Source organism: Myiozetetes cayanensis, unplaced genomic scaffold, assembly GCF_022539395.1.
Source record: "Myiozetetes cayanensis isolate MyiCay16 unplaced genomic scaffold, myiCay2020 scf2-11, whole genome shotgun sequence".
In the NCBI taxonomy this organism is placed as follows: domain Eukaryota; kingdom Metazoa; phylum Chordata; class Aves; order Passeriformes; family Tyrannidae; genus Myiozetetes; species Myiozetetes cayanensis.
The window spans coordinates 79,272,467-79,286,584 of NW_026087411.1; the positions used below are offsets into that span (position 1 = coordinate 79,272,467).

General features: G+C 43.8%; 1 protein-coding gene across 2 annotated transcripts; it reads right to left on the reverse strand.

Moving 5' to 3' along the window:
- Positions 1 to 8,725: 8,725 nt before the first annotated feature.
- On the reverse strand, positions 8,726 to 11,239 carry SMIM8 (small integral membrane protein 8). 2 transcript variants are annotated; one of them, XM_050316642.1, is made up of 3 exons: positions 11,203 to 11,239; positions 10,022 to 10,163; positions 8,726 to 9,072 (listed from the first exon to the last, which is right to left on the reverse strand). In XM_050316642.1, the coding sequence occupies exons 2-3, from the start codon at positions 10,139 to 10,141 to the stop codon at positions 8,914 to 8,916; spliced, it is 279 nt and encodes a 92-aa protein (XP_050172599.1). In that variant the 5' UTR covers positions 10,142 to 10,163; positions 11,203 to 11,239; the 3' UTR covers positions 8,726 to 8,913. The 2 variants fall into 2 exon arrangements, with proteins under 2 accessions (XP_050172599.1, XP_050172598.1); XM_050316641.1 differs by lacking the exon at positions 11,203 to 11,239 and adding an exon at positions 10,617 to 10,892.
- Between the last annotated feature and the right edge of the window lie 2,879 nt (positions 11,240 to 14,118).

Consider the following 14,118-nt stretch of genomic DNA (forward strand, 5'->3'; position numbering starts at 1 on the left):
TATCTGTGCAGGTACCACACACCCATGCACAGGCAGTGTAATTGTTCTGGGGTCTGTTGCCTGTCAGGCACCGCAGTCCCTTAATTGCCTCACATGCACAGACAGCGTGTGCTCACACTCCAAATGCTACCAGCATCATTAGTTCCTTTCACACTTCATTTCTCCATGCACGGCATTCACAGTATGCAGCACACACAATCTGCATATCCTCCTTTTAAGACATCACAGAGCTCTTCTGCAGACCTTTGAGGGACTAATGAGCAAGATGTCTCTAGTTTATTAATTAGCGGCTTATCAGTCATACTCCACAGCTCTGTACCAGTTCAGCTGCTCAGCTACAGTAATTAGACAACCCACTTCTCAGTCTTTTATAGCATTGCCTTAGAGAGAAAGTTTCACTGTTCTTGAGACTATGGTACTTTCTGGCAATTATTAGACATCTCCTGAATGACTAATAGAGAAATCCTACTTTGTGCATTATTCACTGCAGCATTACAGCTCCCCATTCTAGGTTTTGTCTCATGCACTCTGCTGTCAATATGTGCCATCACTGGCACTCGAGCGTCCAGATGTTATCTGAAAGCTTCTTTATTTGCATTATTCAGATAAACAGTCAAAAAGCATGTATTCACACTGCCTCAGAATCAGACTGCAAGTAAAGTGGGTAGTGTTGCTTCTTATGCTGTAATCTTTCTCAAACAGGAACAAAATCAAGCCAACAAACATATGGTGTCTCTGCTTCATGCAATGAAAGGCTTGCTTGTCTGTCTGAACTCAGGATTTTTATTAGCTACCAACAGCTCATGCACTCATAGTGCCTGACATGCAAAAATTTATAGAATATGAAACAGCCTTTTCTTTTTCAGTTTGCCAATCAGTGCTCATTTTCATCATGCATTGAGTACAACTGGAGGGACTTACCCCTGCAGACAGCCACGGTCTGTATCAGTCACTGCCACTGTAGCCCAGATAAAAAGTGGGCTACTCCTGTAAGACAGGGTGATCCTTTTTCTTCATGCCATCAGCAAGGCATTGCAGAAGTATATGATGATTATATTATATTCTCCACAGTAGAGAAAAAGAAAACAAATCTACTTATCTATCAGTGAACTTTAAGTGTTTGTTCAAGGAGAGTTGAATTACTTCATCATCGTCTTGCTTTTCTCACACGCAACTTGCAGAATTGTCCCTCATGTTGCCTTAAGCACAGACACACAGATGAAAAACAGCGTGTTCTGTGTAGTTTATGCACTTGACTAGACAACTGTGAACATGAAGTTTGGAATTTTTTTCAATGTGAATGTAAGGGGGAAAATGAACAGGGAACATCAGCTCTTTTTTACAGCTTCCATCATTCATTGAAGTAAGGTTCACAGGCACATCAGTTGGAAATAGTGCCAAAGCATGCCAAATATCTGTTCAAAGTATGCTATATGAATTAAACTGTTCCACAAGAAACCACTGACTTCACTTGTCTTCACTTCTTAGTTTGGTAGAGTGATGGACACTTGTGAGATTATTCTGCTTTTTCTGTTTGTTTGTTTTCCGGGGTTGTTTTTGAGCATGAGAAAGAGAAGGCTACACAGATTACTCACTTAAAAATTCCCTTTAACAAGATGCCTATGGAGAGTTTCTTTCACCATATCATACCTTTTATCACCTACAGTAAGGACCAGCTCCTTTACATTCCTCAGCTCTCACTGAAGATCCTACACAGTGTTTTCAGATTAACAGGTAACAAATGAGATAGACACAAAACTTCAGTGAATGCTGTGAGAAGTCTTATTACACAGTGAAGACAAATCAGGCATTTAGGCAGGCTGAAATCTCAGACCCAATCAATGTACTGAGGCTGGCCTAAAGCCATGCAGGCTTCAAGCATATGTGAATAGATAAACTTGAGTCCTCCCACAGGAAAATTATTTTGCATGCCTGGTTGGTGGAACACACTTTTTGCCCAAAAGCTGTCTCTCAAGCCTCGTGAGTTTTCAGATCATGTAACCCCTCACTTGCAAGCACTCTACATAGTCATTCACACTCTTACATAGAGTGACAACTCTGTAAATCTCAGAACCCAAGATGGAGGTGCTCAAAGCTTGTGTGTCTTACACCACAAGTGTCTTACACCTGAGGATTCAGGAGCCAAAGGTCCTCACGGTCTAAGTGCTGATGCTCAACTAAGTTACAGATCTTCTGATTGGATTTTCTGATTTTTTCCTTCTCAAGAAGGACTTGGTCAGACTTGGTGGGACCTTAAGTGCTACATGTTCCAACTTCTGTCCTAGCATTTGCAAAACACAAATTAAGGCAAAGTGGCAAATAACAGTAGCTGCCTACAAGAGGCCTAAGTAAAATCATTAGTGGTACTGGAACAGCCACATCAGCACTGCTGCAAAAAGACACTTCTGAGGCTATCAGCTGAAAGCAAGTGTCTTTGAACTATCCTACACTTAAACCCCCACTTCAATCACTCATTCAGTGCTGTGTTTGCTTAGACAGATGATGAGTAAGTTTTCTGCTACCACCTAAGCTCGTTGTTAGTGAGCACTGTTAACATACCTCTTAAAATGAACTGCAAGAAACAACCCTCAACAAATATAAAACATTTTGCAATTAGTTCAGTTATATCTGCCTCTTCTTTTGTTTCAGCTATAGAATTCTGTACCTGCTCCCCAGTCCTCAGTCCCTGGAGTCAATACTATCAGGACAAATGGTTCATGTTCAAATCCTCAGCACTTAGGGTCTGTGAAGATATATAATAGGCTTATAGCAAGTTAATTGAATGGTTAAACACAAGGAACTAAGCTTCTGCCAGCTACTGTCAGCAGATGCTATGACAGCAAAAGACAGAGCTCCATACAATGGAACTAACTGTCAAAAGTTTTAGACCACTGTAAACCTCCTTGCTTTTCCTTTTGAGATGCAAAGCACATTGCTCTGACCACCTGTAGTACAAGCAGACAGCTATTTAGAAACTTACATAAAATAAAATTTTAAAGCAAAACACTCCAGCAATCCTCTGTGTGCCTTTCACCAGCCGGTGGGAGGCTGCAAGACTAAGGCTGACAGGTGTCAGACATACTGTGTAATGCCTGGCTGAGGAGCGCTCAGATGCTCTAGCAGTAAAAAGCCTCACGAAGCAGTGCAGGAAGCAGGAAGGCTCAGATCCAGAAGGCAGTTGCCTTCCTTTCTCTTTGCCTGTCTTTCCTCAGTGTAGTGGGTTGACCCTGGCTGGACACCAGGCACGCACTAGAGCCGCTCTCTCACTCCCCTCTGCAACTAGACAGAGGAGAAAAAAAACAAACAGTGAAGGATTCATGAGTTAAGAGCTGGAAGAGGTCACTTAGTGATACCCATTACAGGCAAAACAGACTCAAAGTGGAGATATTAATTGAATTTATTACTAACAGGGTCAGAACAAAAGAGTGAGAACTAAAATAATCTTAAAAACACCTTGCCCCCACCCCTCCTTCCTTCCATGTTCTCCCTCTTCCCCCAGCAGTGCAGGGGGATGGGGAAAGGGGGTTATGGTCAGTTGTTGTTTCTGCTGCTGCTCAGGGACAGGACAGGGACAAGTCCTTCCCTTGTTCCTATGGGGTCCCTCCCATGGGAGACAGTCCTTAATGGACTTCTCCAGTGTAAGTCCATCACACAGGCAACAGTTCTTCACAAAACTGCTGTCCCATAGGTCACTTCTCCATGGGGTGCAGTCCTTCACAAATGAGCTGTACTGGTGTGGGTCCCCCACAGGGGCCACAAATCTGACCCATGAAAAACCTGCTCCAGCGTGGGCTTCTTTCTACATGGGCTGCAGGTCCCTGGCAGGACCCTGCTCCATCCTGGGCCTCCCACAGGGTCACAGCCTCCTTCAGATATCCACCTGCTCAAGGATTGGCTCCTCCATGGGCTGCAGGGGCACAGCTGCTCCACCATGGTCTGCACCACAGGCTGCAGGGACCTCAGCTCTGGAGCATGGAGCACCTCTTGCCACTCCTTCTGCACTGACCTTGGTGTCGGCATTGTTGTTCTCATGGTCTCACTGCACTCTTCCCTGGCTGGAATTCTTTCCATGCAACAACCTTCTGTTCTTAAATATGTTATCATGGAGGGATTACTATCACTCCTGATTGGCTCGGCCTTGGACAGCAGCAGGAAGCCCATCCTGGAGCCGGCTGGCATTGGCTCCAACAGACAGGGGAAGCTTCCAGCAGCTTCTAACAGAAGCCACCTCTGTAGTCACCCCAACTACCAAAACCCAGCCACAGAAACCCACTACTCTCAGGTATCCAAACAGCCATATAAAGCATGTGCTGAGCACATATATAAGTAGAAAGCTACAGTTGGTGTGCTTCATTGAGCAACATATGCTGGCAGTTTTCCTTCTCCTCCATCTCAGTTAGGAACCAGGTTCAGCAAATCAAACACTTTCTAGCTTCAATCGACACAAACCTTCATGGTAGATTTAAAGTTAAGCCTGTATTTAACTGTCCTTAAGAAATGTCGTTACTCAGTTCTGTGGCTGGCTGAAACAAGGCATGACACTGAACTTGCAACAAAGTCCATCAACTTCATTTAATAAAAAAAGAAGTCAAATGTGCTGAAAGTGACTTAAAAATCCAGCTAGGTCAAGCTCACCATCTCACTGCGAACAAAGACAAAGCCAGTCATTTTTCAGGTCAAGTACTTCTTCTACCACTAGAGTTCAAATTTCAGGTGAATGAAGGTCCTGGTTATGGCAAGCATTAAAAAAACCCAACTCTTTTTTTTTTTTTTTTTAATTTAGAATTACAATTTTGGTTGTAAACACACAGTTCTGTCATGCTGGCTATTTCAACAGTAATGAAAGCATGTTGTACTTTGGTAGCACAGCTTTTGCCCTGTCCATTTGACTAAGCAGTGAAGAGAAAATAATTTAAAAAGAGGTCTCTCTGGCCCTCTGGATGTACTTCACACCGTGCATGTTGATGCAAGGCTGAAGCCTTATGCTCCAAGGAATGCATGGCACTCATCCTGCTGCCAGGGCTGTCAGGACACTGATTATCTCTTGGTGCTGTTTAAAATAGAAACCAAACACACTGCTCTTCAGAATTAACATTAAATGAAATGCACAGCACTTTACAAACATTTCTACAAAACTTTACAATGCTGATCGGAAACTGATGTGAAAATAGAGCTTAGCATATACTTCAGATTCTTGCCAGATCCTCAAACACATGAATGTGCTTCATCGCCGAGTTACCCTTGCGGTATGCCATGAAAAAATCAAAACCTCAAGAGGCTGTACAGAGCCTCAGTCTAAGGTCAGGAGACAGAATCAGGTGTAAGGAGGTAGGATTCAGGATAAAACATCCCATCCATCCTGTTGATGGATGGCGGGATGATCTGTGCAAATGTGAAGCTAAACATAGTTCTTAGCAAAGTACTAGAGCTTTAGAAAACACTTGCTAATGGTCTTGCAGCTACTTTGCTGTGGTCTTTCACCTTCCTTAGGCCCAAATCAGAACGCTTCACGCACTGCAGAGCAGCTGACCCTGTTCTCCCCTCCGAATATACTGGAGTTACTAAGAGTCAGCAGGCAGGTGCAGTTCTTTCTTACTGAGATATCAGTGCATTCATGACTGCCAAGAACACACAGAATCAACGAGTCTTGGAGTTTTCCTAAATCTCAGGCTGCAAGGAAAGGATTTCAGAAACAAAACTGCCCAGTATCTCATGATGAGTGTAATACCATGTTCCAGTTGGCTTATATTCCTGAATCCCATCAAAAGTAGCATTGGAAGGTGGTGGTTTTATTGTTTCTCAACACACAGCACAACAAACAAAGTAGTCCATATGGGGACTTCCAATTATTGTGGTATTCTAGTATTATTCTGTAATAGTTATTAAAAGTCAGAACTCTACTCCTGATAGATCTCGCTTGCAGGCAAAACTCTAATTGTTGCTACAGAAAACATGCAAGCTGGTGAAAGGAGAAAAATCACTAGCGATTACTTTTTACCAAGTTAGCTGAAACGTTTGCCTTGAGATTGGGATTTACACGTGCTGACAACTCAGGAACATGCAGTAGGCAGATGATGAGGAAGGGGTTTATGAAGTGATCCCTTCCAGCCTGAACTTCCTACGTGGGCAGGGCTGGTTTCACTCACTAAGAACTAACATTCCCTGGCAATAGTTAAGCAGTGTCTCAGTGGGCTTTGGCCTTTTAATTGTTTAATTGCTTTTTGCTGTTGTATGCCAACAACTCCTATTCCCACCATGTAGTCTAAGGACATCTTAGGAGCAGTACAATAGCTACTGTTTCAGAAATGCTAATCGTAGCATTTTGTTACTGTTTTTGGTAAAAGACGTGAAAGCCAGCACGGACAGTAAGGAATTGGTAAAATCCTGAAAGAGCCTTTGCCCAGGAAATTATTGTGACTCACAGTTCCTGTCAAGTCAGCTCTCATCCATCATAGATAATAACCACTTTATTGGAGAGTGAAATTGAGAAAAGCAGAACAAAAGAAATTGTATTGGTGCTGTGTGCAAAGGGGTGCCATGCTTTCAGAGCTGAGCAAAAAATTTTTGTTATCAAAGTAGTTTTGTTCAGGTGAGGTTTTTTCTCTTTAATCCCGGTACACGCAATGTTCTTGTGATACAGACCAGGTACTTAAAAAAGCAAATGCCTTTACTGATACAGTAACACCCACTAATTTACTACATTATTCTCTGTATTTGCACTACTTTACCTCCTTTTTATATATAATTTTTGTATCATTAAGAGCTACCTGTACAGCAGCTGCCACACCTAAATACAGAAAACTCAGTAATAGGACAAGTCTAAATACTCAGTCTTCCTTCGACCTGGGCAGTTCTAAAGTAACCAGGTTAACAGGACTTGACCCGAGCCAACAAAGAGGCCCATCTCAGGCAGTCACTGGTATGCACATGCCTGGACCCTGACCGGGTCAGTCCCACCCCTTTACCTTTCATTCCTTCCCACCCCACTTCCTTTTCTCCAGTAACTTCCAGATCCATATTCACTTCACAAAACATAATTCAAAATTTAGAGGACTCAAAGCCTGCATTATTCCCAAACATATAAAAGAGTGGGCTTTTTTGCTTCAAATCATCTGCAGTTATATGGGTCAAAGTGTATATTTTAAAACCCTGAAGAAAAACGGGTTAAAATGCTTGCTGTAGCACTGATTTAGGAATAAATTAGTTAAATTCATGCAAACATATGAGACATGCATTTTTAATGAACTGAAAAGAGCTAAACTCCTTTGCAACCATTTTTCAAATAAGAGATTCATTTTAATTCTATTTTCATCACCTGCGAGCTTTAGATTTGCCCAGGAACCTCGCTGTTGTCAGGCAGCTAGACTCACAGAGGGTAACCTGCTTTTAAAGGCTGTAAAAATGGCCTTTTTTAAATAGTTTTATCACAGGTAGAGCTCACTTCCCTTCTCAGGAAGGAGGCAGCCAAAACAAAGCCCAGATGAATTTAGGATACAGGTAACTATAAAACACAAACAGGAGGAAAATCAATGTGAAGATTTAGAGGGAGATACAGAGAAATCCCATACAGCAACTGCTGTCCCTCAAGGCAGTCAGTCAGTACCAAAATGTTTCACTAACAGAACCCAAAGCAATTCCCAGAGTGGCAAAGCAGATGTTCCTGCATATTCTTTCTTTGGCCTGACAGAAGCCAGCTTGGTCAGAAGAGGGTCAACAAAGAGGTCTCTCAGCTTCCTGGGAGCCCTTGACTGGGCTGTAAGTACAAGAAGCTGAACATCAACCAGAAAAACCAGTGCAACCAGAACATCCATAAGGGTCCATGGTGGAAAAAGGGCACAGCCTGGTATGTGCCCTCCCAGCACATGTTCTGGAGTTTGGTTAACAGGACACTGGGTAGGAAAAGTCAGGCACCCAGAAGCAGCTACAGAGTAGGCAAGGCCTCAGTGCTGGAACAGAAAGACACTGCCTGTGCAGTTCACTCAAGAGGCTCACAAGGGACCACCACACGTGCCTGGGAAACACCACCGTGCCCACCTGCCCTCCAGCCACACTCTCAGCAGCACCTGTGGATTTTAGACTTTCCATTCCTTATTTTGAGTTCAGTAATCTACAATGAATTAATGTTATATAATCTGCTTTGCAATAGAGAGAAATTTAATTTTTGAATGGAACTTAAATAAAACTAGTCCTGCTGACTAGTCAAGAAAATTGCACAAGCTCTGGCCAACCTGGAGTTAAACCTACTGACTGGCAGGATGATGCCAGCATGTTCACTGATCTGTTGTATGATGCCAAAGAGGACAGCTAATGGCTAAACTCCTCCTGCCTTTCTCTTAGCAGAAATATTTCACTTTTTCTCCTCTATCTGGCTACTGATTTAGCTTTTTTCATTTGTAAGGAAGAGTATATTAGCATCCAATTATGGATTATTTTGGTCAGTAATATAACCTCTCACCAATAGTTTTATCAGATCTTTCTTGCCTTAAAATTATTTTTACTTGTACCACTGTTATCATCTTTCCACTGATCAAGAGATCAAATGTTTCATTTCACAGACAATACATTATGCTTTGTGTTTTAAACACCCTGATTTCACTTAATCAAAGCAAAGAGAGAAGTAAGCTTAACTACCATGTAGATTTCTAAGGTAGAAATTTACCAGTCCTGACTGCAGGTCTGAGGTAATTTCACTCTTCTGACATGCTGTGGAGATCACAGACAGCAATTCTTAAAATCACTTTTACGTTTGCATGTATCTTTACTATAATTTATTTGTACAGGCACGGCATTTTATAAAGGAACTTGAATTGGATTAGATAGCAAGAGACATTTACCCATCATGCGATGGAAAGAGAAAAAAACACAGCCTTGAAAAGTTCTGTGACTCATTTGCTGGTTTCCTTTCTCATATTCTCAGTCCCACTTGGAAGTTTTCCTTCTCATATACCTGGACCCCTCACTGTCGATTGCTTCATAGAGGTCTCTTTTATTCTCTGCGGTTGCGTGCAAATAACCAAGGTAGGCCACACAGAGGCTAATTGCTATCAGTCCAAATGCCATCACAGGTTTGTTCTGACAAGAAACAAAAAGATAATGCATGTTTTTAGTCAAAACTTTTTTCATTCAACTCAAACAATACACTCTTCTATTTTAGCTTAGAAAGTGAACAGTAAACTATTGTGACATCTGCAAAAATCACCACTGCCTTCTTGCACACTGAATGTTCTGATAGCAAAAAGAATTTCCTCTCAAAAAGAAGATCCTTTCTGGAGACAGAACACCACATTGCCCAGTGCTCTGTATTTTGCTGGTCAGAAACGCTGCTTGAGCATGAATGAATAAGCCAAACCCAATTACTAAAGGTCACTACTACAAACTTCTAACAGAATTCATCTGGATATACTACTGGGACAATGCCCTCTGCTCCTACCGAGCAACCTTGATTAGAGATTTTGTATTGTTATCATCACAAAATTTGCTTTTACTATATACATAAAATGTCATTCATTGCTGGGTTCTGCAAGTGCAAATAAAACCTCAAGTTCATCAACTAAATTATAAAAGCAAGAAAAAGAAAAATTGGGGCCCACTTATGTCCTTTCTTGTTTAATGGGGTTATAAGTTGTTTTGTGACTAATTGAAAAAAGCTACCAAAAATCCCTTCAGTTGATATCAAAGAAGTCTGCATTTTCTGATTTGTTCCCTTTTAAGTATTAAAACCAGCTCCATTTACTTAACCTGTCAAATTACATGGGTAATATGCCTGTAAACAGACTTTCTGAAAGAAGCTTGACTAGGTACAAAAGAACCAGACAATACAACAGAGAAATAAAAGCTGCAATAAACAACGGAATGTTTAGGGCTCTTAATAATCAGAGTGGAAAAAAGTAAAAATATTTTTAGTTACATTTCTGAGTGGTTTGCACGACAAGAGACTGTTATATAATGCACACAGAATTGTAATCATTATTTTAAAGCAACTGTGTCTCTTCAAGCGTATTTAGCTTCTTGAGCATCTTACAGGTTTAATGAAAAGCTCTGGGTTCACAGCTCGGAAGAGCATAGTTGTCTGGACACTCCTCAGTCCCGGTTTTCTCTCTTTGGGTGTTTCATTTTCAGCTGAAGGTTTGGTGGAAGACATGTTACTTAATGTTGAATACTTTCTAGAAGCAGAATGAAAAACAGGTGTCATTTTTGTAAAAAACCTAAAAGAGCGACATTCACTGAATAGGAGTTCACACTCAATTTGTCCTCTTTCAGCATGAATTTTAGTTTGTGTATATATTAATGACTGCCTTTGGTGTCATCTAACATTCCCAGCTTAAGTATACCAATTTTCAATCCTGTTAATTTTGTGCAGCCTAAAATTAACTTTTGGAGATGCACATCTTCATACAGCAAATCTAAATCTCCTGATAATGGGCTGGGTAATTTTCACTTGCCTTTGGCTAATGCTTTAGCTACCTATGGACTGAGGAGCATCAGTCTTCAGACCACTGGCTAAAAAGAGAGTGACAGGAAACACTTTTTTTTTTTTTTAAACACATATATATGACAGGACAGCCCACACTGTGCTGTAGTACATCCACCCAACAGCCCCAGGACTCAAGTCTCACTTTTGCACACACTGGGCAAGTTCAAGACGCCTTGGGTTCAAACTGAAAGAGTGGAAAACTAGGTTAGTTAGAATACAGAAGGATTAGTTAGAGCATGGAAGAAATTCTTTACTGTGAGTGTGCTGAGGCACTGGAACAGGCTGCCCAGAGAAGTTATGGATACCCCATCCCTTCAAGGCCAGGTGGGATGGGGTAACCTTGTTTAGTGAAACGTGTCTCTGCCCACGGCAGGGGGGTTGGAACTAGAAGATTTTACGGTCCCTTCCAACTCAAACCATCCTGTGATTCTATGCCACCTGAGCAGAGCTGGCAAAACGCCCCGGGCTAACGCCGCTGGCTGAGGGACAAGGGCGACAGGTGCGGGGGACCTCGCTGAGAAGGGCAGGGGAAGGGCAGACGCCTGCCCGCGGGCGGCGAGGGGGCTCCTAGCGTCGCCACCGGGACAAAGGGGGCAGTTTGGCAGGGGAAAAGCCCGGCAGGGACCCCCGGAACACGCAGCCCTCCCACTGCCTCTGCCGCCTCAGGGAACGGCGGAGAAGGGGCAGGAAGAGCGTAAAGCTGCGCGCGCCCCCCACCCCCGACTCACCGCGCGCCGCCAACGGCTCCTCCCCGCGGGCAGTGCGGGGCGGGCAGGGCTGCGCCTGCGCACTGGCGCCCCCTCCCGGGCGGAGGGCAGTGGCGCGGGCGGCAGGGGCGGGACACGAGCCGGGCTTCGCCAGTCCTCTCAGCCGTCCCCTCAGGGAGGGAAAGGGGCAGCGTGTACCCCTCGGGCGGGGCTGTGGGGGTTTCCTCCACTGTGAATCATAGAATCATAAAGGTTGGAAGAGGCCTGCAAGATCGTCCGGTTCAACTGTCCACCCAGCGCTACCACTGTAAGCCCTAAACCACTAACCCGTAACAGCCAGCGCCAGATCCATGCGCCTCTTGAACACCTCCGGGAATGGTGACTGCACCACCTACCTCTTTGGGTTACCTGTTCCGACGCCTGACCACCCTAACCATGAAAAATTTATTTTCTGATGTCTAATCTGAGTCCCCCGTGTCTCAGCTAAAGGCCATTTGCTCGTTCTCTCAGTGCAGGCATGGTAAAAGAGACAATGAGGCTCCCCTTGAGCCTCCTCTTCTCCAGGCTAAACACACCCAGCTCCCTCAGCTGTTCCTCATCAGACATACTGCCCTTCTCTGGACATGCTCCACCGCCTCAGTGTCCTTTTTTAAGTGAGGGGCCCAAAACTGAGCGCAGTGCTGGATAATAATAAGCAGGAGGCAGGGGAAGGAGCAGGCTCTGTGGGCAGAGGAGTCCTTCACTCCTCAGCGCCCGGGCAAGGTCACGCCGATCCCGAGAGCTGCCTGGGATTCATCCAGCAGTGCAAATGCTGGCAATGAGGCTGTTAGCAATTATGTTTTAAACGTGGGAAATGGAAAAGGAGGGGTAGTAAGGTTTGCCTCTCTGTTGATCCCAAGTGCCAGGATGGGGAAGGAGTGTTTCACGTGGAGACAGGTCTCTGGAAGTGCAGTCGGTTGAGCAGAAAAATACATTGCATTTTAAACATTTGTTTTCTGTTGGGTAGATCCAAACCCAGGACTTCGGGTGTCTGGAAACTCCTGGTTATGTAAATGCTGCTTTATGGTGATGTTTTGTTTCCTTTCATTTGTAAACAGTAAAATCAATAAAATTGCCTGGAGTCCAGAGGAAACAAAGCCCACCTGATCGCCTCTGACTGCTCATGCCTCCCTTTCTACTTCCACTGACTTCAGTGCCATCGGACAGTTTCAGCCTCATTAGAAAGTAGAGGACAAATTTGAAATTTTGGAAAAAACAATAAATGGAGGGTAGGGAGGGACACAGATCAGTGCTCCCCTAGGTAACCAGCTGGCAGAACCGAGATGTGATGGATAATATTGCAGACTTTTAGCTGCAGCCAGCTGGAGGATTAGCATCTACACAGTTCTGGGCTCACCAAACCCAGTTCACACTTCTCAGTACCTGGAGGATGTGTGAGAGGACTTTGGTGGAGCATATTGCAACCATGGGGACAGAGGGGGACAAGCATAAGTCTTGGCAGATAGCTGGCCAGCAGTGTGCCCAGGTAGCTAAGAAGGCCAATGGCATCCTGGCCTGTATCAGAAACAGTGTGGCCAGCAGGACTAGGGCAGTGCTTATCCTCCTGTACTCAGCACTGGCGAGGCCACATCTTGAGTGCTGTGTCCAGTTCTGGACCCCTCTGCTGGCTCGGTGGAGGATGATGAAGATTATGAAGGGTCTGGAGCACAAGTCCTATGAGGAGTGGCTGAGGGAGCTGGAGTCTTCCAGCCTGGAGAAAAGGAGGCTCGGGGGGGGCCTTATTGCTCTCAACAACTCCTGAAAGGAGGCTGTATCCAGGTGGGGGGCAGTCTCTTTGCCTAAGTAACAAGTGACAGGACAAGAGGAAATGGTCTCAAGTTGCATCAGTGGAGGTTTAAATTGGATATTAGGAAAAATTTCTTCCTGGAAAGAGTAGTCGTGTTGGAACAGGCTGCCCAACAAGGGCTCAAAAAGTGTGTGGATGCAGCGCTTTTGGATATAGTTTAGTGGTGAACATGGTGCTGGGTGTAAGGTTGCACTTGATAATGTCAGAGGTCATTTCTAACCTTAATGATTCTATGATTCTATGATATGTGGAGGTATCTGGTCTCTCAAAACCACTTGCTCCACAGGTTTGGTGGTTTTTTTCAGTAATCAAGCTACTTTTTCTTTTTTTTTTGAAAGATGGCAGAGTAATAGTATATTGCAGGTTAGCTTGTCCCTTCTAAATCCCAATGGAGTATCTAAAGAATTGTGTTTTTGTTTTTGGTTTTTTTTGTGACTAAATATAAGATGAGAAAATTAGTAGGGAAATAAGTTTTGGTGTCAAGAGAGGATTGAGTGGTATGTCTGGGTTTTGTGTCAACATTTAATTCACAACATACCATCTGCTAATCTGGTAGCTATTGTTTTGGCGGCATATGTCACACAGCTGATTTTGTTTGGAAACTATTGAGTAGGAAATGCAAGTGAAGCTTGCTGCTCTCATTTGTTTTGATGTTTGTCTAATTGAAAGAAGCCAATAGGAGGTTTTTGCAGGAGCTTTTGTTTTTGGGAAGGTACCCTGATTTTCTTGAGGGGAAAGGAGGTTTTTAGCAGTAATGTAAAAGAGCTCCCAAGCAGTTTTCCCCCACATTTTATATGGGAAGGCATAACATTTACATCACCCCACTGAGAAAGCACACTTGCTTATCAGCACATGCACCGCTTCCCAGCAGTTACACCATCCATGCAGATAAAAGTTCTGATCCAAAGTCAGCTAGGGTCACGATAGTATGTTCCAGGTTGTGGTAGGATGGGTTTATGCCAGAACACATTTGCCATATAATGGTGGCAGGGATTGTTGGATTGCTGCTAGTTGTCAGGCACTTCCCATATTTATTATGGAGGACGGGTAAGTCCAAACATCCCTCACAGGGAAGGATTTGACACTGTCCA

Coding starts and splice junctions, on each gene's coding strand:
- SMIM8 (XM_050316642.1), bottom strand. CDS start 10,141: ATGTCTTCCACCAAACCTTCAGCTGAAAATGAAACACCCAAAGAGAGA. Junction 9,073..10,021: donor CAGAGCTTTTCATTAAACCT/GTAAGATGCTCA, acceptor GTTTCTTGTCAG/AACAAACCTGTGATGGCATT.